Raw genomic sequence first — 26498 nt, forward strand, 5'->3', positions numbered from 1 at the left:
CTAGCCTATGACGTCAGCAACGGACTTGAACTCGACTCTGTTGTTGAAGTTGTGGGTTTGACTTACTTGCGAACTTTGACCTATGCTCAAATTTTAGCTACCGGCTAAGAGCTAATTTGTTAGATGGATCGCTCGGGGGAGGAGTTTTTGTTTTTTCTTCATTTTATAAGAAACCTTGTCGCTTTGAATTTATTTGTTAGCTTGATGAGAGGTCATTTGGATTTTCGTTTTTGTATCTATCTGTCTGACTGTCTGTTGTAGATTTATCATTTTTCCGACATGTCAATTTGTCATTCACCTGGCTCGACTATTTTCATATTGCTTTTGCGCCCCTGTCAAAAGGTACATTCGATTTGGCCAAAAAAATGCATTGAAGAACTTTACCAACTTTACTGAACTTAACCAAAGCATAACGAGACGAAACGACTGATATTCTCTGGCTATATAGTGATTCAGTGAGCGGACTTTTCTGGCCCTACATCTAAAAATCTACAGAGTATCGAATATTCGCTACGCTTTTTTGACTATATTCAACTAACTACCTACCTACACACATGCAGGTCGTTTTATCAGTAAAATCACAACAGCCATCAATCAAATTCATCGTGAAGGTGTGCTAGATAGATAGAGATAGATTGCGATACATAATTAGAGTCGAAACAGAAGCTGCACACAACGCCCCTAAAGAACTTGTTCGATTTTTTGTAAAAGAAAATGTCACCTAATCCTAAAATTTGTTTGTTTTGTGTTCAAGAGCAAGTATAACAAATATCAATTGATATCATTATTTCAGGCAAAAATAACATTCAACAGAAATAAATTCTCGGAAATTCTTAATAGAAAATATTAATTATTTCACTGATTTATACTTATCCGGTATGCGGCAGAAAAACTAATGGACACAAGACTGAATTCATAGGTTATCCATATATGTAGATATATACAAAAGAATATCTATTTGGTAATATAAGGAATTGATCGAATACGAATAATAATTGTTGATAGAAATAACCTTTGTTCAATGAAAAACGTTAGTATTTCTTGAATTAAGTTAATGTTTATTTGTTTATATGTGAATAGGCACTAGCACGTAAACCAGCGACTCAAAGTTGTCGCAACCAGCACATAAATTGGGTGGACTTCGGAGTGACATTACAAAGGTAGAGATGGGGGCCCAAAGACACAGCGATGCCCACCCGATGTAGCTACAATTGGTATCCGATCTTACTAAGAATAATGCATTTCTTTTATAGTAAAAATAGAGAGCTCATCAGTGCATAGTCAACAAAAAAACGTCTTTATTGATAATAGCTAACCATAGCAGCTTAATTAACTAGTTCTAGTTAACTGCTGACCATATCAGATCTACCTATGACTGATGAGCCAACAATATCTATAATCGGGTTACATACTAATCTTGACATACATTTTCATTTGTTCTATTTTATGATTGTCTTGTTATCGTATATTATATGTATAATCCAAACACCAACAACCTTCATTTGACTAACAATAAGACAAAAAAATAGAAGCCAGAAGAAAAGGCAGACCTTTAAGTTGGCTAATATTATTTTAGCAACTTCTTGCAATAATGGAAAAACTTAATGAAAACGTTGTGTAGTTCAAGCATTTAAGAGATCGTGCAATAAGAAAATGTTATGGTAAATATGACTTCACCTACTCAGCCGGATCGGACCACTTATATCATATAGCTCCCATACAAATGGTAAAGTCACGAGCAGTGACTTTTCTTAATAACTTCGTTATTTGCTATGCTAAGATTGAAGGCAGATCTTTCACCAACAGCCGTTTTAGATAAAACCTATTTCCACTTTGACGGCCTTAGGTAAGGAAAGGGTAGCAAAAAAACCTGCAAGGGCATACAAACTTTGAAGCGGTCGATGTTAGCCCTGGCCCTCTGGTTTTAAGCTTTAAATATGCCTAGGAATATTGAGAATATCGTCCTAAAAGAGATTTTGAAGGAAATGTTCTCGTCACGTGATCCAGCGCAAAAGTCTGAACCGATTTTAATGACGTAAAAATTAATTGAGGTCGGGACTCGAATTAAGTTTAAACCTTAGGCGATTCCGTATCAGGGACAGTCCTTGTCGACAGCGAGATTCCGTTTTTTGTGGCTTAACTTTGGAGTCCAAAAACTTTTCGAACAGAGAATAAGTTTTATTTTTCAAATTCAAATTTGATTACCTTTTTAAAAAGGATCAAAGACAACAGGCTGCCAAACAAGAATGACCCCGTATTCAAAAAACAAAGGAGACCATTATATGTTATTCAAAAAGTCTCAATTTAAGTTACTTAGCTCAATTGGATTACATATTTTATGACGACTCATAATGGCAACCGAAGAACTGTCTCGGAACAAGCTAAACGAAAAATGTACTTCAAACAAAATTAAACTTGCTCATCCCAAGGCGAAGATATGGATTGTAACAATGGCTAAAGCCGATTGCCAAGAGCTAGCTAAATTAGCTGTCCAATTCCCGGAGTTGGTAGATTTAAAGGATCCTGCGACTGGCTTTACCGCCCTTCACTGGGCTGCAAAACATGGCAATGATGATATTGTTAAACTAATTGCCGGCACCTTTAGAGCCGATGTGAATGCTATAACGAAAGGGGGTTATACCCCACTTCATATTGCCAGTCAATTCCAGCGATATGGCACATGTGATCTTCTGTGCAATGTATTTAAGGCCAATTTAGATATTATGGATTGGAATGGGAACAAGCCACTGGACTATATGCTACAAGGTATATCGCCGTTGACTTGCAGTGAAAAGAAGCAATTCAACGATATAAACCTGGGACTGCAACGGACCGAATCGAATGATCCCCTTGAGAAGGCAACGAAAGTCTTTAGGCATTTCATTGGAGTACCCAGTTTCAGTAGTCCATCACGGGGCGCTCTATATGGATCGGATAGCAACTTGGTCAAATCTCGGTGGTCCCCAATTCTCTGGAATAGAAATATAAATGATTTTGCATCTAAACCGTGGGCATCATCTGATAATATAACTCAGCCACGAGACACACCATCGATATCGATTCAATCGGAACACATGAGTTCGCCTACTACCAACAATAATTCTACCTGGTGTTCGCCTACAACTCAGTCTACATCAGACAGCTGCCAGAAAGGACTAAAGTCGTGTTGGACAGAGACACCTGGAAAACGAGGATCAACTCCAATTTGAAGAATACAAATCATTTAATGCCGAATGGAAGTTGAACGTCATGTTGGTAATTTTAATAAACATGAGCTAATCAGAATCCCCGATTCTGGTAAAAATGAAGTTTCTATTTGAAAGGTCTTAATCTAACCTTCAATTATTTTCCGACTTGCATAATTATAATTGCAAAAGGAAAAGCTGCATCCTGTTGTAACAAATGGGCCATTCTCCAGGAAAGTTTGTATTTGTAGCGGGCGAATTCCTTGGTGTTGGCCATCTTCAATATAAAAATTGTTTTGGTACTTGAATGCGTCAACCCTGCAGAATTTCCCATTAACAGATCCTATTTCAAAGTACTCTTATTTATATGACAAAATGAATACTTTTCAGTTGCAGTAGTATTTGCTTTACTTCTTGCCCATAATTTGTAACAACATTTAGTTCCGATTAGATTATACTTTAGGGAGACATCTAATAAGATGTTGATTTTGGTTGATTTTTAAACGATTATGTCTTGTCTTTATTTCTTAATATTTTGAGTGTTTTCATCAAATTGAAGCTTCCCAAGCCTTTCTCTGGAACAATTTATCATTTTCAATCGAACAATATGTAACAAACGTGGGTAACTCAATTTAAAAACGAAATTCAGGTTTTTTTTGGAAATTCTTAGCTAATGTTAGTCAGTCAGGGTCATTGCCAGCGGCAATGCATATCAGTTGATTGATTATAATTCTTTCGTTTGACAACCTATTATTACCATTAAAGCCACTTGGTGTTTAATTGGCTCTGCCACATTAATGATCTTTGGATGATTAGGTCTACATCACACATTGAGATCAGTAGACATAGATGCCTACATAATGTTCTAAAATACCCCAAAGTGCTGTCATATGCTGTCAATGAAAACTTTGCCAGATAAACACGATTCAACGATTTTTACCTCAAAACTGAAAAAATTAGTTCAATGTCGATTGGTGTGTATTGAATCACGCTGAACACTAAACTTCTTCAGATGCCTCTTCCCTTTTCGGCACTTACTCTTATGGCGTATTTGCACAACTGCGTTTTAAATTTATTGAAATAGTCATAAATACATAATAGAAATAACAATTGTTATTATAATTGTCATTGCTGTTGTCATGTAATTGCTAGAGCCAAGTGCGCCACTCGAGAGTTTTGTCTTGGCTTTGGCCCGGGTGCTCTTTGCGTTTTGGCGTTTTGGCACTGCAGCAAACTTAACCCAGAAATATGGAAATGAGGCAGTCCTCAGTCATGTCTTTCAGTCAGTCAGACGGACAGACTGCCGATGCGACCAACTGATAAATATGCAAAACCCACACAGACATACCCATTAACTATATTGTTTAAAGATATTGCCAAATGAACCGATTGCTACTGGTAGGGCTGCTGCAATACCTGACAAGTGCTTAGTCTCCATGCCCCATTGTCATTGTCAAAGCCATTAGTTGGAGTCTTTATCTATGCGGATAATGAAACTTCTGCCTTGTCAAGGCCGTGGTAACTTTCTTCAGAGCAGAGAGACCTAACCTCCCCACCACCCGCATGGCCCATTGATGAGCACAAGCACTTCAATTGCCGTGGGCACTGCCTTACTTACATACATATGGATGTATGTTTGTACCTACTTACATATATGTATGTATACATATTTATGGTTCATATACACACGTACATGCATTCATACATACATAACAAGTGAGCCACTTCAGCCCCAATACCAAAGTCACAGTTCGAGTCGCCGTCTCCCGCTTGTTTACATTACGGCAATGATTTCTAACAAAATTTATTGAAGTACTTTTCACTTTTAATGCGAACGAATATGTGGTTGTTAGTTTTTTTTCTTCTTCTCATCTTTCCATCGAGGCCTTCACTTTGATATTTATGACTTTTACTTGTAAAAAGAAAAAAAATGGTAAAATTAAGAGAGGAAACCTACCAATTTTTATAATGCTAAGCTTCAAATTGGAGCACTGGTCCCTCAATTTGGTATTTGTCTTGTTAGAGATGTTCAACTCATCCTACTGCGATACCCAAACATATTCGAATATGATGGCATCTCAAACAAGATGTTAAAATGTTACGAATGAAACTAAAATTGTAAGATGTGAGTATACCCTCGAATACATAGATAGATTTGCTGGATTATCTTGTATGTCTTCGTAGCTTTACTAGCTCTATAATCCCAAGATGTCGTAAATAACCGAAAATAACCGTTATGAACGATGTGAAACGATGTTTTCCAAAGGAGTTATGTAGAAGTATCCGTTTATCTTTGATTCCCCATTAGTTGTGATTTCGATATGCTTATAGTCATTCATATGATGTGATGGCGATTTGGTTAGCAGAAGAAGTCAGTGTCCCATTATTTTGGCCATCCCTAATGTCAGATTTGGTCGAGTTTTGTTTTTTGAACAATCTTTCATGTCTACACATACGTACATACATTATGAAGATATGTGTTTGTATGTACATGGCTTACAATACAAGTTGATTGATTGTAGTAGCAGCAGCAGCAACAGCACTCAAAGCGTCGGCATCAACTTTTGATTGGCAATCGAAGGTGTTAGATAACATTACAAGCGCAACAGACACGCACTGCCTAATTATCGTTTATCAAACATATATCTCATACGACTCGTCGGTTGGGGCCCCTGTGGGAAAACGCGAGTTACTCTAGCCGTAGCAGTAACCGAAATAGAGCCACAGACAAAGTCGTTGTGGCTGCTCATGTGTCTTTTAATTAAAAGTTCTGCAGCATATGAACTTCTGGGCAAGAGAACGGGAGGATATGGGCAGGATTTGGACAATGGGGGACGATGCTTGCCTTTCCTCCATGTTTGAACATACAATTAATTTATTTTACCACCCAGATAGCCATCGAATCTAATCAAAAACTTGGACAAACTTATTGGCAAACACAGGATACACAAGCTGAGTTCGAAACGGTCTTTGGAGTTTTTTTTTTTTTTTTTTTTTGGTTCTTTATGGTGTTTGTTTTGCTTTAGTCGGACAAATGCCAAAAGTTTATTTAGTATAGGGCTCTATCCATTTCCATTCCTCCCAGACGACACAGCCCTGGTCAGGTTCCATAAAGGCGTGATTGTCGGGGCATTGAATGTAATCGGCCTTCTCCTGGCCCTCTGGGCAGACCCAGTAGTGTGTTGGATCGGAAATGTCGCGGAATTTGCGGGAATGGTCCTTAACAATTTCACAATTCGGCTCGGCATAGATATCCTGTCCGTTGTAGGCCGTGCAGACAGCCAGGAACAAGCCCAAAAGTAGGCAGCAAAGCAAAGAGGCTACAACACATGGGATGGCAATCTTAGAATCATGTTACATACGCTGAACTTGCGAGAAAAGTCGCCCCTACCTTTAAGCATTTTGTTGAGACGGTTTCACTACGAATGCTGCAAACACGGCCAAAATATTGGCATATTTATAGTGATTGTGTATGCTACAAGCAGCCATCTTATCACTTTGCGGAATTCTCGGAAAAGGCTGAACACATGAAAAGTCACTTAGTCCAAATTACTTTCTACCAACAACACATACACACATGAACATCGGTATAACTATTTTTGGTGGTTTTTATTTTGTTAGGGATCGGTTTGTGCAATCATAAAGAGACGCATTTCACTTGCTCCCAATAATTGGATTTGCTCAAGCCCCAAACCGTAACCGACCTACCTAATCGATAATTAGGCGCTGCACTAAAATCACCCGCAGACAAGCTGATGACTGGTCACTGGTTATTGGTGATCAACTGGACAGCGGGTATGCTGCGTCATCTTCGGCAGTTTGTCTCAGTCCCCGGACACATCATTACTTACCCAAAAGGGGAGACATAGACTGAGTTGATTGGCAACGGCGGCCCAACACCTCTCCCCCCATCCCAACCGTGCCTTCATCGCCCCTCTCATTTTCAATTTCTTGCAACTTTTCGTTGTTTGGTCACCACTTCAATGCGGAAACTGTAATTAAATCTTAAACATTTTGTAAGCGATTTTCGTTCGTTCGTTTTTTTTCTTTCTTTGTTTTCGTCAAACTTGTGCTGTTAAATGATTTTTTCATGAATCTTTGGTTTTGTTTTACTTTTTTGTTGTCCACACTTGGCCATTTATGTTGGTCAAGTGGCTGGCGCTGAAAATGCTTGAGGCGGCGGCAATCGAAAATCGAAATCCAAAACCAAAACCAAACAATGGCCAAAACGATACAAAGAGATAAACCAAAAGAGCCAACACTAATGTAAAATACTTTGCAAAATGACAAAGGCAAGCAATAACAACAACAACAACAATATATGTATAAATAAAATAACTCTGAGAAACAGCAACAACAAAAAATGGGAAAAAATTCCATGCAAAAATAAAAATGGTTTGCAATTAATGGGCCGATGATTTTTGTTTCACAATTTAAATGAATTCAGATTCGTTTCGTTATGATATCATTATGATAATTATTGATTATTGATTATTGTAATAGGCCGCCAGCTGATGGCATTCCCTCAATCGTTCGATGAGTTAACAAACTTGTGACATATTAAACTTCAACTTAAACAAGATAGAATGAGTTAGTCTTAAGACTAATGAGAACTACTGATTTAAAATTGGGATTTCCGAATCGTATTATTTCTTATCTGAAATTGAAATCAGCTTGCAGTATTAAATATACATATGTACATAAAGGTATGTACATATGTAAGTAGACCTAGATCCCCAATTTATCGAAAACAAGTCAACCTTTCCATTTTTAACTTTGACTTCTTTGAACCTTTTCCCTGATGGAATGGCAGCATCCATTTCGACTCCTTATCTAGATGCAACAAAATGGCATCAATTACTTTAATAATTTGCCCAACCCGCCTGAATCATCGCCCGGCCCCTCTTTTGTTTCCTTTGTTCCATCGATTTTGTTGATTCTATTTTGGACACTTTTTCTCTGCGTCTTATCGCTGTCATGTTGTCTATTTTGGGTTGATAATAATCAACGGAAGCGCGTGTCACTTTTTCGCGTGTTCTTGCCTAGCCTATAAAAGACGCATTTGCCCGGAGTCGAGCGCACAGTTCTTACATTTTCTGTGTGTGCGTATTCGGGGGAACTTTCTTACTTGCTGAACATGAAGTCCGGTGGGTGTGAGCAGATTATTAGTGGCTGAAGGATAATTTCGTTCTCGTACTATCGTTTCTTCAAATTTTCCAGTATTCGTTGTGTGCGCCATTCTGGCTGGCATTTTTGTCGTTATCTCTGCTGACGCGGGACGCTCGGCCTGCAAGGATGAGTCCGAGGTGGGACAAACCTACACACATCACTTTGATCCGGCCAAGTATTGGCTCTGCGTGACATTGGGCGAGGCGGCCACCGAAGTGGACTGCCCCAATGGCATGGCCTATATGCATCTACTCAAGGAGTGCATACCCTGGGCCAGTTATATCTGGAAGAAGCCTGAGATGCCTCCAACAGTGGCCTAAATAAATCAAATGTTGACAACAGCAATGAAAATAATTTGATTGGGTTTGCGTGGCGTATACGCAATGCGAGTTTCTACAACATGTACCGTTAGCCATTGACAGATTCCGCCACTGAACTTGGCCCGGCAAGCGGCAAACGGTTAGCATGCCGGCGGCTACCAACCACGATCTGGTTTTGGGTTTTTGGTCTTTGGTTTTTCGTTTTTTCGTTTATCAATGCAAAAACCGCAAAAGCAAAACAAAAAACAGAAGAAAAAAGCTCCATTTGGCAGATGAGCGCCACAATAGAGGGAGCAAGCGCGGCAGCTTTTTTTCGATTTTAATATTGTTAATGTTTGTTGTTGTTTTTGTTGTTGCTCTGCCGAGAGTGAGTGCATTTGAAGTTACATAAAGTAGCCGAAAAAAATAAGCTAACATAGTGGCTAGTGGAACTGCCGCTGCCTCTGCCAAAGACGATGGAAGCTTTGTTATTTTTGACTTTGGCTTTTACTATTTGTGTTGGCTATAAAAGTGCATGCTGCGCATCAGTCGACAGTATAGTTTCAATCCGTCCATCGGCTGAGCCTAACATCTCCAAGTGAAATCACCCGCACAGACCACAGAGATCATCGTCATTTTTGTGGGTGCTTAACGAACGGTTAGTGTGCCATCAGTGGCAAGGATAATTCTTAAGAATATCAAGTGAACGCGCTTCAGCTATCTAGTTAGCACAGAATAAGGCAAATAAAGCCATTAATAGGTATTCACAGGAGTAATAGCCCTAACAGTCAGTGTTTTGAAGTAATTATAGACACCGCATCGACAACTAATCAATCAGCTAAGTCACATAAGAACTGATCAAGTGTTCAATTTCCGTAATGTTGAAACTAATGTGTAACTAGCTCTCTAATTTAATATATGTTTTAACAAGAACTCATCCAGAAGATGGCAAACAACAGACAAAATGTGTGGGTATTAAATTATTGAACATCGGACCAATTTGATTCTCATCCTATTGAAAAATATTGCCCTAATCGTGTTAGTCCTTTTGTGAGATATTTTTGTATACGAGAAGAATCGTTGTCAGTTATTGCAAAATCGAATCTATTTAAGTACAAATCACTTTCAGTTGTCTGGTTGTACTTAGACGGTGCTGCACCGCGTGGCATCTAAGCTCATTAGCTATGGATGCTTGCATAAGAAGCATAACCAATTAGAAACTCAACCAATGCAACATGAAGACACTTAAGTTGCCTCACTGGCACGGGTCAAAGTAGTCAAGACACTTGCGAGAGTAGAGAAAATAATTTACTAAATTGTATATAGGTATGTAAGTAAATATTTTTGCAACACGAGCCACAGTCGACCAATATGAAGCGGCAGAAAGTGTAGAAGTGGGGAGAAAGAAACAAAAATTAAGTTAAAGAGGAGAAACAATAATTGGCAGCCGTTAAGAAAAATATATGTCACTCGGTGCTGCACGCACGCAACTCCATGAAGACTAGGCTGGAGGCGGAGGTGTTTAAGGTGCAGGAGTAGGGGGAGAGAGTACATTGGAAAGGGGGGGGCCAACTTCAAAGTAATGGATGAAAAGTCAAGCCAACTCAAGTCTTGTCAGTTGGCAATTTCTCACTGTTGTGTTTTGTTTTTGTTGTGTTTCTGTAAGATTTTGCAATGTCATAAAATCTGGGAATGAACGCCCACACATCACAAAGCATAGCCATGGAGAGACCTAGAGGCGGCTTTGGTCTTTTAGCCGGCGGCTTCTATTCAATTGCCCTGATATAAAAGAAAAGTTTCACTTTATATCGCCTCAGATGTTGACGATGATGATGGGATTTGGCTGCGGCAGTGGCTTTGACTTTGGCTTTGCTTTGGATTTATATTTGGCCAAGTGAATGGAGTAGTTTAGCATAAAAGCTAAACAACTATTCGGTTTCGGCAGTTGGCCAAAAAGAAAACCCAATTAGGGGCGAATTTTTCACGCTCGGCTAGTTGGCCAGTTCTTGGCATTGGCCATCTGTCGACAGTAGAAGATTGATGAGCGATTGAAGGCTTTCATTTCTCGGTCATAGCCATTAGGTGCTAGGGTGGCTGGGTCAACTGGCCAACCACTCCATGGCTCAACACATATAGAAAAAAAGTTATGCAATTTTAATGTAATTTACTTTACAAAGACTCACTTTCTTTGGCGCTTCTCTTTCATTTTTATGCATTTGATTTTCATTTCTTTTCTGTTTTTATTTTTGCATCGGCAGTTTGGATAATTTGCATTTGAAACGCAGCAGCAGCAACAGCAGCAGCAGCCATGCGAGTGGTAAGCAAATAAATGCCATTGACCGAGGCGGCACAGAAAACTAATTTCCTCATTTGCAGTTTTTTTCGTATTCTCGCCGTCGCCGTCCTCATTGTGGCTCTCGGCTACGATGTGGCTGCAGTTAAACGTGAGGCACCACTGAATAACGGATATCTGCCGCCGTCGTCGGGACCACAGAGACCATCCAGCAAGTATGGAGCTCCGCCTGCTAGTTCGTATTTGCCGCCAGCGTCGGGACCTGCTCCATCTTTCGGTTCCCATTCCAATTCGCACTCTCATTCCCATTCTCATCATGGATCCAGTGGTCCTTCGAGTAGCTATTCGACTCCATCGTTTGGCGGATCTTCAGGAGGTCCTTATCCTGCTCCGGCTGCCCGACCTTCGAGTTCGTATGGTCCCCCTTCGCGTCCATCTGCCAGCTACGGCCCACCACCCAGTCGTCCCAGTCAATCGTATGGAGCACCACCCCCAGCCAGAAAGCATCAACCTCGTCGTCCTTCTTCGAACTACGGCCCACCTAAATCGAATCCTGCTCCACCTTCTCAGAGCTATGGAGCACCAGCTCCACCTTCTTCGAGCTACGGCCCACCTAAATCGAATCCTGCTCCACCTTCTCAGAGCTATGGCGCACCAGCTCCACCTTCTTCGAACTACGGCCCACCTAAATCGAATCCTGCTCCACCTTCTCAGAGCTATGGCGCACCAGCTCCACCTTCTTCGAACTACGGCCCACCTAAATCGAATCCTGCTCCACCTTCTCAGAGCTATGGCGCACCAGCTCCACCTTCTTCGAACTACGGCCCACCTAAATCGAATCCTGCTCCACCTTCTCAGAGCTATGGCGCACCAGCTCCACCTTCTTCGAACTACGGCCCACCTAAATCGAATCCTGCTCCACCTTCTCAGAGCTATGGCGCACCAGCTCCACCTTCTTCGAACTACGGCCCACCTAAATCGAATCCTGCTCCACCTTCTCAGAGCTATGGCGCACCAGCTCCACCTTCTTCGAATTACGGCCCACCCAAATCATCGCCACCCAAAGCACCAACATCTTCCTATCTACCACCTTCCTCTCGTCCATCGAAACCATCTTCCTCATACGGAACTCCAAGTGTGAGTAGTTTTGTGCCTTTGCCCTCCAACTATGGTGCTCCATCCAAAACTCAAACTCTGGGTAGCAGTGGATACACTTCTGGCCCTGCCGCTTCCTATGAGGCACCATCTGCTCCCTCCTCTTCATATGCAGCTCCTTCAGGCTCATCGAGTTTAAGCTTCTCTTCGTCCCCGTCGTTCCAGCCAATATCTGCGCCCTCTTCTAGTTATGGGGCTCCCAGCGCTAGCTCCAGCAGTGGAAGCTTCTCGTCATCATACTCTGCCCCCGGTTTGGGATCATCAAACGGTGGTTCTTTCGCATCGGCGCCAGCCTCTTCGTACTCGGCACCCAGTCCAAGTGCCAATGTAGGCGGTTCTTATCCAGCTGCTCCCTCTAGTTCGTATTCAGGATCTTCAAGCGGAGGGCCTTACCCGTCTGCGCCATCGTCTTCATACTCGGCGCCAAGTCCCAATGCAAATAGAGGTGGTTCCTATCCAGCTGCCGCTCCTTCCAGCTCGTACTCTGCTCCCAGTCCTGGATCAAACAGTGGTGGACCCTACCCATCGGCGCCATCGTCTTCTTACTCCGCACCGAGTCCAAGTGCCAATGTAGGCGGATCTTACCCAGCAGCAGCTCCTTCCAGTTCGTATTCTGCTCCTAGCTCTGACTCTTCAAGCGGAGGACCTTACCCATCTGCGCCATCATCTTCATACTCTGCTCCTAATCCAAGTGCTAATGTAGGCGGATCTTACCCAGCAGCAGCTCCTTCCAGTTCGTATTCTGTTCCCAGCTCAGACTCTTCAAGCGGAGGGCCTTACCCATCGGCGCCATCGTCGTCCTACTCCGTACCAAGTCCCAGTGCAAGTCGTGGTGGATCCTATCCAGCTGCCGCTCCTTCCAGTTCATATTCAGCTCCCAGTTCTGGATCAAACAGTGGTGGACCTTATCCATCGGCACCATCATCTTCTTACTCCGCATCCAGTCCAAGTGCCAATGCAGGCGGTTCTTATCCAGCGGCAGGTCCCTCCAGTTCATATTCTGCTCCAAGCTCAGACTCTTCAAGCGGAGGACCTTACCCATCGGCGCCATCATCTTCATACTCTGCTCCTAATCCAAGTGCTAATGTAGGCGGATCTTACCCAGCAGCCCCATCGACGTCTTATGGTGCTCCCTCATCTGGTGGTGGTTTCGGCTCCAGCAGCTTCGGTTCTTCAAGCGGTAGCTTCTCTTCAGCCCCATCTGCTTCATACAGTGCTCCCAGCGCCCCATCAAACTCCTACGACTCACCTGCCCAGGATGCCGGCTATGCCTATTCAGGACCCAGTCAGGACATTCCTGACACCATTCAGCAGGGCTACAGCTCAGATGGCGGCTACACCTACCGCAAGAAGTGAGGTTCACTGAATCTCAATTAAGTGCCTTCGAATACTCGTCGTATCCACAAGCATGCATCCACAATATCATCTCGCCATCTGTATCTACTTGTAAATTATTCTCTCCCAAATTGAAAAAAAAAAAACAAAAACGATAATTATCTTCTCTTTATCATACCTCTACTCATATATTCTTATATACCCTCCACCCCCATTGAAGTCCATTGAAATTTTAGTTATAATTCATTTATACGTTAGATATACGTACATCTACGAAATCATTTCAACATTTATTCAAATAAAATTGAGAAATATGTATATATCTGCGTTGGTTTTCCTTTTCCTTGAATTGATTAATCGTTGCTGAACGATCTGCTAACCCTTCACATTCATGACATGTCTTGAAATTCTTGCGGTCTGCTAATTGCCAGATCAAACAAACGACAGTTGAAGGTTCCCGCAAGTATGCAAATCTTGTTTGGAAAATACCGGATATAACTACATCTGCCACAACATCGACTTTGAGTGCCAATTCATCTGATACTAGCCAAGTTAGCAGCAACAACGACAATTAGAGGGGGCGATTCTTGAGCGACACCAGTTATGATCCCATTTTGCCGATTCGAATCTAAGATCGAGATTACCAGTTAATTGCCTGCAATGGGTAGCATTGTCATTATTAGCCAGCTAATTGACTCCCCCGACTTGTCTACACTCCCTTCGATGCGGTCTTCATCCGAGTTAAAAAACTAGTTGTTGTGACTAACTGTGACATCTATTTAACTGCAAGAAACGATTTCCACATAGATCTCTTTTGGATCTTCTTGTGTGAACGTATTGTTCCAGCAAACGCTGAAACGCCAACCAAGATCTGCATTTTTATTATGAGAAATTTCCGTTCGTCTATTGTCTTAAATTGTCATTGGACTAGGTTCAGCTTGACGAATTGTCTACCGATTACACAAGCATAGGGCACTTACTTTACCTTAGTTTATTATTCAGCTAAATTACTATAAATAAATTACAGAAGCTTTCAAAACCTTTCGATTATTTAGAACCTTTTAATTAAAGACTCCAGTTCAACAGAGATGTCACAAAAAGTGATTGGTAAAAGATCCTGAGAATCTTCAATAATAATTCAAGTTGTTAGAATTAATAAAAATTCCCTGTTTTGGCCTCAATTTTATATGGACTGAAGAAAATATAACTGCCCTACGGTCTAAATTTTAAAGCATTGGCGGTCTACTAACAGTATTTTAAGTACTGATTGAAATCTAATTGCATACCTCAGTGACCTGGATTTTTATACCATACACTCATAGGGTGAAATGGTATATTAAAGTCGCCAAAATGTATGTAACAGGCAGAAGGAAGCTTCTCCGGCCCTATTAAGTATATATATTCTTGATCAGGATCAACAGCCGAGTCGATCTAGCCATGTCCGTCTGTCCGTCCGTCCGTCCGTCCGTCCGGATGAACACGCAGATCTCGGAGGCTATAAGAGCTAGAGCCACCAAATTTGGTAGGTATACTCGTGTATACTTGGCCACGCCCCCTTACGCCCCCAGGAATCACATAAAACTATTTTTTATACCCGTTTAGTTAGCGCGCAGAAACTAATTGTTCAAACTTTTTGCCACGCCCCCAATTTAATAGACATACATTTGGTTTTCGAAATTTGAAATATTTGTTTCACCTAGTCTATGGTATACCCAAGTCGGCGGGACGACTTACTTACTTCATTTTTATCTGGGACTCTGTTTTGGTGACTAGGACAGACGTCTTGTCTAGAATGCAATGAGACTTGGATATAATTCCCAACCATTAAGATATACCAAACTTGAAATGCTTTAATTACTGGCCAGTTCACGGGATACTTAAGGAGAGGTTATATATATAAAACTAGCATTGTGAGAATATATCACAAACGGTGCCAAAGAAAAATATCTGAATTTTTGCCACCGAGTGTCTCGACTTTAAGTTTCTGAAACCAGGTCTTCAATTTTTAAAGGGACTTACTTTTCCTCTGTTAGAGCTTGATCCAATATATCCAATATATGAGGCTCTTTTGATATATAACTTTTTGGATTCGGTGGAAAAATTGTCAAATTCAGTTTAAAAAAATGTGATTAAAAAATTAGGTCCAAAAAATTCTAAAAAGTCTTATCCAAAAATATTATGCTTTTTGGATTACAAAAGAACAATCTTAGCTTATCAAATAACGAAGTTATTGATCATAGTCACTGTTTTCGACCGATCATTCCTATTGGAGCTATATGACATAGTCACCTGATCTTGATTAAATTTGGCATAGTCGTTTATAGATGTAATAAATGTGCCAGAAATAAATTTCCTATCCGGCTAATTCCGAGATATACAATTTGTGCCATATACACAAGCCTTCATGCTAAATTTCAATTTCTATAGCTCTTCCGGGTTAAGAGAAGTTCTGGACGATGCAGACCGACGGACAGATGGAAGGACGGACATGGCTATATAAATGCGTCTCGTTGTGCTTCCTTCTAAGCGTTGCGTACTCCTGACCAAAATTCAAAAACGCTTTTTGCAAGGGTATAAGAAAACGTCATAAATTCGTGACCACCACTGTAGGAATATATTTAAATGACGAATTTTTTAACATAACTATATACAATTTTACTATTCACATCTGAAATCCCAGTGCTGAGCACTCTATTTATTATACCCTTGCAAAAAGGGTATATTAATTTTGGTCAGAAGTGTGCAACGCATAGAACGAAGCATCTCCGACCATACAAAATATATATATTCTTGATCAGCACGACTTGACGAGTTAAAATAGCCATTAGCCAGCTAATGATTATGATAGAATTGAAAGACTGAAATGATAGTCAAAAATTTACTTTAATTACTTAAAATGAGTAGCCTTCAAAACTTTAATGTCAAATACCTGTAACTGATCCAAAAATCTGCAATTGTTTTGATTGAATTTTTTACTGAGGAAGTCCTTTTAGGTGAATCACCGAATTATGCCCTGTAAGCTACTTTCCGTGGCGACGATGATCTCCCCATTCCACTCAAAATTTCGTGCATCGAATGATTTTTTCAGGTTTAAATAAAACCAGGACTGCCGGACAACTAAAAAATTTGTATGACGCCTTTTTGAAGACATTCTTTGTCAAAATAATCCATTTCTAAAAGTGATTAGTCGGTTTTTTTTTTGTGAGAATTTTGGCTAGAATTTTTTATGTACTTTGTGCGCTTGATAATTTTACACGGTGAGATAAAAAAATATTGTAAAGTGAGAAAATTATGTAGAATGACGAAACAATAAAAATATTTAAGTAAAGTTCCATGTTGTATATGTATAAAAAACCTGTATAGTCCTAAAAATTTTGTTTGAAGTACTTGACTACAGAGGAATATTACCATTTGTTCGGTGTGTTTCTGTGAATCGTAATTAAAGTCAAAATGAGGAATATATGTAAGTTATATAAAGTATGCACTCAAATCTTTGTATTCATTCCTATCTAGTAACAATCCAGTTTTCGGCTTCTGCGGCCTTGTCCGTATCATTAACTTGGTGTTCTAAATGTATGCTCCAACTCAACTAAATTTTACTTTATGCCAAATATTTGGTGAATTAATAAAATATTTAAACCGACCTGAAAGCCTGAAGGCTTGAATCACAAAGTTTGAAATTAATATGTACTTTTAATTACAAGTTACCCAAATTTCTTTGAAACCAACTAAAATTAAGCCTAAAAGTATGCAAAAATTCATTTTGAGCAAATCGTCATAAAATCCGCTATCCTTATCTTATTATATTTCAGTCCCACCAATATTATAGACCTCTTTCATTTCAATAAGAGTTTATGCCAATTATTTGCAAATCCGGCCCACTGTGCAAATTTTTAGGCATTAAACGTAAACTGCTTAGATTCTGATTTCGAAAATTGAGTAGGACATGTATATAAATATTGGAAATATTAATGTCCTACGTCCTTACACAATTGTCGAGGATTCTTATGTTTCACCACACTGTGAAATTTTTACTTCTGCGTCAATAAAGCAAAAAAGAAACAGACACACACACAACTTCATTTTGCATTAACAAAGAAACCGATTTAATTTATATATATTTTTATTTTGTATTTATTGAATACTTTGTTTTGTGGTTTATTGTTTTTGTTGTTGTTGGTTTTGTTTTTAGGTTTTCTATGCTTTAAACATTGATATGTATTCATTTGTTTAGATTCAGTATGTCATTATGCATTTGTTTTTTGTTTCTTGATTAACATAATGCCGCTAAAAATAATAATTAGGTATATTTAATTACATTTTGAATACATCAAATCGAATATGCCAAAGTTTGAGTAACAACAAATAACTAACAGATAGATAGATAGATAGTTAATTAATAGTAATTGGTATACATATACGATAGAGGTCCAACAAAACGGCGTAATATCAGGGGATCTTTACTTAGGTCGATAAAACATTTGGTGGTTTTTCTTGTTAGTTAGTAGATTTGCTTGAAACAAACGATTTAATTCAAGTTCGATTCTTATGTACACATATTGGTTTATATATATATTTTAATATTCATATTAATTTATTTAATGCTTTTTAGTGTTTTTATTTGGTTTCGTCGGAAAAAGAGTTGAAAACTCTATTGAACTTTAGCCGAAAATATACACTCAGATCGGATTTAAGGGTAACAATAGGGTAACAACAAACAAATTAAAGTATTTTATGTATTGTGTATGTATGTATGTATTTCCCATGTATTAAGTAGATCAAACATTTCATTTATGTAAACGTTAAAAATAACTTTTACCCCAATACAACAAACATATGAGGCTCAAGCTCAATCAAAAAGCAGTCAACATTTATTACAATTAAGTAGATTAGTTTACAAACATTTATATTCATTCATAGTTTCTTGGTTAAGTAACAATTATTTCTCAAGTTAGTTATGCAACGAGCCAAGTGAATCAAATACAAATACAAATAGGTACTCAATGAATAGGTTCAAAAACACTTTGAAGTCATTTTCAGAAATTGGATTGGGTTTGACGGGATTTAGGCAGCGTGTGTATACAATTGAGTTAGTTTTTTTTTTGCCCAGAAACTTGATCTTCGGCAGGTTTTTCTTTTAGGAGGGGGAGGGGGTTTCGGAAACTCTAAATTCAGTGTATGACATTTCTCTATAATATATATAGGTTTATGTATAGGTATATTTTAGGTACTACGACGCAACATGTTCGAATTACTTTTATGCCTAGTTCTTGGTTTTCGTTAATGCGTTAACTCTGTTTTTGTTTTTTGTTTTATACTTTTGTGGTTTTTGCTCTTTGAGAGCAGCTAAAATTCCTTTTTCTATATATATATATATATGTATATATATTTATGTATATATAACTCAATAGATGCTTTTATTATTTATATGCTTAAACTAACAGTGATATGTATGTATATATAGTACGATATGTAGATAGATATTGTGATATCCAATGTATATATATATATATATTGATATTCTCTCTTACACATTAAACAGTTACATTCATGATATGTATTTGTTGTCTGTCATCATTTTGATATGTATTCATTATTTCTCGTTTGCTCATTTTTGTAGTTTTGGTTGATTTCGTTATCATTTATTTTCTTCTTTTTTTTTGGAAGGACACATGATTCACATTATTTTCTTTGTGTTTTTAAGGGGAATGCGGCTTTATATTGCTTTTGTTTTTGGTTCCAAATACGATTTGCAATTTGCCAAAACTTTACCAGTAAATACGTATATTGAAATGTCCATTTCTCAGTTATTCATATCTTCGATTTTCATGGGAAATGCATTTGATATGTTTTTAGTTTCGTTTGGTTTTTGTTAGGATTCTCATTAATGGTATCGGTTTGTCGTTCTAAACATAAAAATCTACTCAACAAATTGGCAAAATTATAAATAAGTTCTACGTTCTCAACATTCTGCACTGTTTTACCTGAGCACTTGTGTGTTTCAAAATACTTTTCACTATCAACATCTTCAGCCCCGACCACTCTGGTTTAGTCCGCCCCCGTTTTTAAACAAGCGCAACTGAATCAAATGAAGTTTAAACAAAATCTATTGCATAGTTATAGGCGGACTAGTTAAAATACTTTGCTGTTCAGTGTAGCCCCTAATGCATTGCCATTGCTCAGAAAGCCGTATTGTCCTGCTCTGGCGTGGGCATGGACTGACTCACCTGACCACCCCCACTGCCCGTGGCCTTGTCCAGCATTTTTTGTACTTGAGCCTGGGCAGTCTGCTGATTTTGGCGTCGGGCCTCGGCAACGGGTAGGTCATCGTCCGATTCGAGAGCTGGATTAATGCGCCCATTTCGCTCATCCTTGCCAGCCATTGTTGCAGCACCGTAGGATCGCGCCAGTGGACCAGCCATTACCGACAATTGCTCGCCAGACTCTGACTGGTCGTCAACACGTTGCACATCTTCGGGTATGTTAACCACACAGCGGAAGTAATCATAGCTTGGCGGCAATTTACCAGATTCAAACATCATTCTAGGAAGGGGAGAAGGAAATTAAGAGAACTGAGATGGATAGCAGTGATATAATGAACTCACTTGGTCCACCAGGAGACAGAGACCAGTGTGATTAGGCTGAGCAACATGGCCATTGTGCGAAAGGGGAACATTTGTTGCTATTCCTCCTCATCGTAGCCAGGGTACTTGATAAAGGCGGGTAATCCTAAGATGGCCTCGCCACCGGAGAGGCGGATTAACAAGGCCACAATGTAGGCGGCCAAACTTCCGTAGGTGTTGCAGTGCTTCTTAAAGTGCACCACCATCAGCAGTTGGGGAAACAGGATAACGTAGACCAAGTCCGAACACATGGACCTAAAAGAGTGCAGGGTTCACTTATGCAGATGTCAATCAGACTAAATTATGCAATCCAATTACCATAAGCCGTATATCGAGGGAATGGTGAGGGCCATTATGGTGGCCAATATGCCAACCACAATGATGGCTACGCGCATTACCCAAATGATTTCCATTTCGGATGCCTTCTGACGGAAAATCAATTTGTAAACATTGCGTGCAAACATGGAGGCGGCCGAGAGCACCGAGGAATCGGCTGAGGACATGACAGCGGCAGAAACGGCTCCCAGACCAAAGAAGGAGACAAAATCTGGCGTCAGATATTGCAATACCATTGGCAAAATCATGCTTGTCTCGTCCACGGTGAGCGGATAGGGGCCCTTATAATCCGTCTCATTCCAAGCTGCAAGATGCAAACAAAAACAATGTCAAAGCGTGTCAAAGATTTATGAACATCTTTTTTTTTTTTGTATGTAGGACATCTCTAACTCACGGGTTGCCTTGGCTATTGCTCCAATGAGGACGGGTGGTATGGCCATTAGAATGCATCCTGCTGCAGCTACATAGGACAACAATTGGGCCCTCCCCGCTGTCTTACTGGAGAGAACACGCTGGAAATAGACCTGCCAGGGAATACCACCGAAGACCAAAAGTAGGCCATAGTCTATGTAAAACCACCGCTGCTTCGGCTCCACGTGTCCAATCCAGTCCACATCCATATCGCTAAGACTGCGCACATGCTCATTGGTCCAGGCAAATGGTATACACATCCAGAGACCAATGAAAATACAAAATAGCTGGATCACATCTGTATAGGCCACCGAATAGAGGCCGCCGAAGAGTGTGTAGAAAATGGCAATGCATGACGACAAAATAACTGAAGTGCGATGATCCATGTCTATGATGACCGACAAAGTGGCACCCAGTGCGGCCAGAATACCAGCAGCCCAGAATACCTCGCCACAGAGGGCAGGCAAGAAGAGGAGGCCGCCCATTCGTTCGCCAAACGAATCCTGCAATGGATCCAGCATAGTAATATAGCCCTGCTTGCGCATCGGATTGGCAAAGAAGATGCCACCTAAAGAGAAGAGACAGGACGAAAGCCATATCTTAGTGTTGTTTTGTGTCTAAGGACACTAAATTGAACTTACCGAACACCAAGCTGAGGGCATATCCGAAGGGTGCTTGACACCACACCAGACCCGAAGTATAGATCGCCTCCGCCGTGCCATTAATGTATCCGCCACCCACCCAGGTGGCTGTCATGGTGAAAATGCCCACAAACAATCCAATAGAACGTCCAGCCAACATCACCTCCTCCTCTGAATCATTGCCCGACTGCTTCTTGCGGCCAGCCCAAATACCGACCACCAGAATCAGCATATAGAAGAGCACAATGCTCACAACGCCAGCCACGTTAATCATTGTTGAAGTTTATGGAAAGACCACCCACTAGCTAGAGTCCAATTAATTTCACCCGCTCTCGTTCTGCCACGTTGTAATTTGATACTCTTGGAATAAGTTTGACCTTTAGCCGCTTAAGGGGAAGAAGATGGAAATAAAGGGTATAGTAAAATATTATATTCATTATAATATTTCCAAGTGAAGATTTACACACAATCCAAATTAACCACTTTCATCCATGCCGCAAGTAACTAATTAGCGTAATAGTTGAATGCATTAAGTTACTTTTGCCTGCAGTTTATGATTAACTCTGCCCCCTTCCCGGTGCAGACCACATTAAATATTTAATCCTTGCATTGGCCATGGTCAACACTATGTAGCAGCTGACCTTTTACCAAGGATAGAGCCGCCAACTCCGCCTTCCCAACCCTGGACTGGGGTATGAGGTGTGCTAATGGAATCGCAATTAACTTGAAATCGTTCGTTTTGTGGCTCTTGCATAACGAGATCAGAAATCCTAGAGAGCGGATTATCAATGTATTGATGAGCACGTTACCTTAGGCTAAATGCATTAACAATTCATAAGCACACACTCTACTACGTCACACCCCAACCAGCCCCAAAAAACCGCTGCGCCCCCCTCTCGAGTACTTGTGTAAAGTCTTCATTCACAAATAACCTGACAAAGCTCTGAGCGCAGACAAAAGACCATCGAGAGACCCTATACTCATATTTACACAGGTTCGATTGCTCTCTGCGCATGATTTTAGCACAACTCAAACTCACCTTTACCACCAAGTTCAACTTGGCAGCGTTGTAGCAAGGCCTGTGGAGGACGCGTTGTTGTTTAGTCGCCTCGATGGCAAAAGACGCGCGCGCCAATCAAATGTGCCTCAACCTCAACTTATGCAACATTTTCTTTTATAAAGCAAACTTGTAGTTTCGCCGTTCCGATCACAGATCCTCCAAAACGAACCACAATAATAATACAATTCGATAATAATATTAATTACAGTTTCAACTAGATTCTACTTTAATATAGGAATCAAGAATGCGATTTTAGGAATTACACCGGCGGCACCAGCAGCAGTCGCCCCAACGGAGGGACGTCTTTTGAGACGGACTGTTACGCGTTTTGAAGTGTAGCCCGCACATGGGAGACGGGAGACGTCTGCATTTAACTAATGTGTTTTCTATCACTCTCACGCCAACTTTTAATAATTTATGGGGAAAATGTGTACGAGAAAAAGAAACTTTCCGAATGTGCGCATCAAAGTATGCTACAACTTTGCAATCGTTTCCCCCGCACTGAACTAAAAACTATGATTTCGACTTCGACTGTTTCAATGGCTAGTTGACTAGCTAGCTAGTTGGGTGAAATCAAAAAGAAGGAATCCCACGTTGGCCACATTCAGCCGTTCCGCGTGCTAACGTTTCGAGTGACAAAATACTAACTAAATTGGAAGTTTAAGTGCTGGAGTCCCAACAGCGGCAACGATGGCCTCGTGAACACGAAACGCCGACGAGTTCATTTTCAGTATGTGCGCAGGAATTTCACATGTTCACTCACTCAGGCACATGCCTGGAAAGGGGGGGTAGTTTTTATCCATTCGCACTTGGAATATCCAGGTTAGGGGAAATTCCACCCTGAATGTGGAAGTGTAAATGTGGTGAAAAGCTTCTGCAACCACCCTGTGCTGACATCGTTAAATTCATGATGCATGTGAATACAGAAACTGTTTTCATAGTGCTCATGAAACCTGAACAATTTTCGACGAAAGCGAAAGCTGGTAGAGTACACGAGTTTGGAATTTAAGACCGAATGAACAAATATTATATATACATACAACTATAATAATATATTAAAACAATCGTTTGGGAAATGACAAAACTATTGAAATACGACTGAACTTCGACCGATCGTTACTATGAAAACTTCTTATATACATATGTAGTTGTCCACTCCAACTCAATCCAAGATTTAGAAATCTGCAGCTTTAAAAGCCCAGGAGGAGTTTGCTTTCATCCAGACAGACGGACAGAGGCATTGCCATTGGCATAAGTTTAAATTAAAAAAATTATCGGCATATTTATTTATTTCGGCACATAGAACTATCTTTCATCTATCCAAACTAGAGGGGCTTGTTAAGTAATAGTAGAAGTGGAAATAAAATGTTGTTATGCTTTATCCAACTCAGCACTGAAATTACATATTTTGTATACAAAAAAAGGAACTTTTCGAGATTTGCACTGGACAATCTCGTCGCAGAGCTCACAGGGATACATAAAATATGTTTGACCACCAGTTGTTACTATTTCAAGTTAGTTGCCAGCTTTCAAAAGTCCAAAATTCCCATATTTGAAGAAGTAGTTGTCGCAAGTAGAAGTAGTTTCTATCTCTAAATCGATCGCATTATTTTCACTTTTTTTGGTTAATTTGTATTAAAATACTCTTGAAATTTATAGTTCGTGTTTGGCGAGGGGGTTTCAATTTTCGAGTCATCAGCTGTGTCACTTGCGACTTCATAAATATTTCACAATTGCGTTTTCATATTTCCAAATGAGTTGTCGGGTTGAGGAACCTAACCCATACCCACCCGCACCCAATCCGAAATTAGAGTTTTCAAAATGAAGTACCATGCACCGTGCAGTAAAGTAAATATATTTTAAATTTATATTACCAAAGTCATTTATGCTTTTGAAAATTTGAAATAACTTGATCACTTTACATAGCAGTAGCTTTCATAGTCTCTGAGATCTAGGTGTTTATACGGACACTACACAACGAGGATCCGTGTTTGCGTGCAGATTAGTGAATCGCCTAAGCCGAAAACCATAGTTGTTGCTGCACAGTTAGGTTCATAGTTTACCACTATCTACGAATGTTGTGTGAGTACCTACAATACAATATATATTCAGAAACTACTGAACCGTTCAAGCTTGGTTTTTGTCCACTTTGTATGTCGATATCATACTCGCGAGCGCTAATAAAATAGGTTTTATAACGGCTTTCCGTGTATCGACTGCAGCAGGCGGAGCAGTCATTAAAATACTTATTCTCCTGTTTCAGTTACAAACGAAATAATGCTTCCTAAAAAGGCGAATTTGGTTCGTCGTACTCGCAGCGCAGAAAGAATCAGAAGAAATGCTTCGAATAGGACTGAAGAAGAGCGGGAATCGGTACGGAAGACGAGGCGGCTAAGCCAAAGGCAGAGGATTATTATGGAACCAGCCATTGAATATGCCACAGCGAAACGTGGCAGGGTACAGCGGGTATCCTATATAGTACGCCTTGTAATTCTCCTTCTGGAAAAAAACAAGTAGGTGAGTCGTCTCTCCGACTTAGGTATACCATTCAGCCAGTGAGACAAATACTTTAAATTAATAATAACCAGAGGGCCGGGGCTAACTTCGACCGCGTCAAAGTTTGTATACCCTTGCAACTTTTTTGGTAACTCTATCCTTACCTCTTAGCCATCAATGTGGAAGAACGTTTTACCTAAAAAGGCTTAAGCTTGAGAAAGAAAGGCCTACAATCATAGGAAATAACGAAGATATTGATCAAAGTCACTGTTTTCCACCGATCGTTCCTATGGGAGCTATATGATATAGTCACCCGATGTTTATCAAATTCGGCACAGTCATTAACATATATATTAAATTAAGAAATGTTTAATTTAAAAGCAATCGCGTTAAAAGTAACGAAGTTATTTACAAAAGTCACTGTTTTCGACCAATCGTTCCTATGGGAGCTATATGATACAGTCACCTGATCTTGATAAAATTTGGCATAGTCGCTTATAGGCGTAGTAAACTCTCTAATATTAAGTTTCACGACAATAGCTCAGAAAATAACGAAGTTATTGAGAAAGTCACTGTTCGTGACTTGGCCGTTTGTAAGGGAGCTATATGATATAGTCACCCGATCTTGATCAAATTTGGCATAGTCGCTTATAGGCGTAGCAAACTCTCTAATATTAAGTTTCACGATAATAGCATAGAAAATAACGAAGTTATTGAGAAAAGTCACTGTTCGTGACTTTGGGGTTTGTATGGGAGCTATATGATATAGTGGTCCGATCCGGCTGAATCCGAGATATACAACGCCTGCAGTATATACAAGCCTACGTGCAAAATTTCAGCTCTGTAGCTCTTACGGTCTAGGAGGAGTTTGCGTTGATCCAGACGGACGGACGGACGGACATGGCTAGTTGAACTCGTCTCGTCGTGCTGATCAAGAATATATATACTTTGTATGGTCGGAGATGCTTCGTTCTATGCGTTGCACACTTCTGACCAAAATTAATATACCCTTTTTGCAAGGGTATAAAAATGCATTATATATATGTAATGTTCTTTTTACATGCCGTTTACAACCATATGAGCAGCCTAGCTCCGCCACCAGTCAACGGACATCATAGGACATCAAGAATTATAAATGTTTTTAATTAAATTATAATTAAGTGTTCTTGGGGTTTTAAGGGTTCATTTTAAACCTTAGATTTTGGTCGAATGAGCATCTTGGCAGATTTGAGGGATGGACTATCCCAGTTCATACTGCTGGCATCGTCGACTTCACTGTTAAAATATTTGCCAGTGAGGTGCCTAGTAATTAAATACATTTTTAAATTCTTACTTGTAGAAACGAAAAATTAATTATGTACGTACACTGTATAACATTTTTCATACCACCAACCACCACTCCACGCGATGGCACAGTTTAAAAATTCGCCACGATCCCTTGTGGAAAATTTCTTGTTAATGTGGTAGTCCATTCTGTTCTGAACTGTTCCTCTGA

At 40.0% G+C, this 26498-nt stretch overlaps 4 protein-coding genes across 4 annotated transcripts; 2 read left to right on the forward strand and 2 right to left on the reverse strand.

Annotated features, from left to right (window-relative positions):
- Positions 1-6176: 6176 nt before the first annotated feature.
- On the reverse strand, positions 6177-6589 carry LOC137583085 (uncharacterized). The gene is made up of 2 exons (XM_068297980.1): positions 6577-6589; positions 6177-6505 (listed from the first exon to the last, which is right to left on the reverse strand). Exons 1-2 carry the CDS (start codon positions 6584-6586, stop codon positions 6231-6233), a joined length of 285 nt encoding a protein of 94 aa, XP_068154081.1. The 5' UTR covers positions 6587-6589; the 3' UTR covers positions 6177-6230.
- A 1733-nt stretch (positions 6590-8322) lies between these two features.
- Positions 8323-8688, forward strand: LOC137582280 (uncharacterized). Its single transcript, XM_068296759.1, has 2 exons — positions 8323-8332; positions 8406-8688. The coding sequence occupies exons 1-2, from the start codon at positions 8323-8325 to the stop codon at positions 8672-8674; spliced, it is 279 nt and encodes a 92-aa protein (XP_068152860.1). The 3' UTR covers positions 8675-8688.
- Positions 8689-9222: 534 nt separating this feature from the next.
- Muc91C (Mucin 91C) lies at positions 9223-13642 on the forward strand. Its single transcript, XM_068297293.1, has 3 exons — positions 9223-9311; positions 10912-10970; positions 11031-13642. The coding sequence occupies exons 2-3, from the start codon at positions 10962-10964 to the stop codon at positions 13455-13457; spliced, it is 2436 nt and encodes an 811-aa protein (XP_068153394.1). The 5' UTR covers positions 9223-9311; positions 10912-10961; the 3' UTR covers positions 13458-13642.
- A 5156-nt stretch (positions 13643-18798) lies between these two features.
- Positions 18799-23163, reverse strand: ChT (choline transporter). Its single transcript, XM_068296504.1, is given in 6 exon segments — positions 18799-19979; positions 20042-20314; positions 20378-20699; positions 20790-21374; positions 21448-21824; positions 22487-23163. Coding segments are annotated over 5 exon segments (1818 nt in total). The 5' UTR covers positions 21722-21824; positions 22487-23163; the 3' UTR covers positions 18799-19615.
- Between the last annotated feature and the right edge of the window lie 3335 nt (positions 23164-26498).

The sequence above is a fragment of the Drosophila tropicalis genome, unplaced genomic scaffold (genome assembly GCF_018151085.1).
Source record: "Drosophila tropicalis isolate 14030-0801.00 unplaced genomic scaffold, ASM1815108v1 contig_859, whole genome shotgun sequence".
In the NCBI taxonomy this organism is placed as follows: domain Eukaryota; kingdom Metazoa; phylum Arthropoda; class Insecta; order Diptera; family Drosophilidae; genus Drosophila; species Drosophila tropicalis.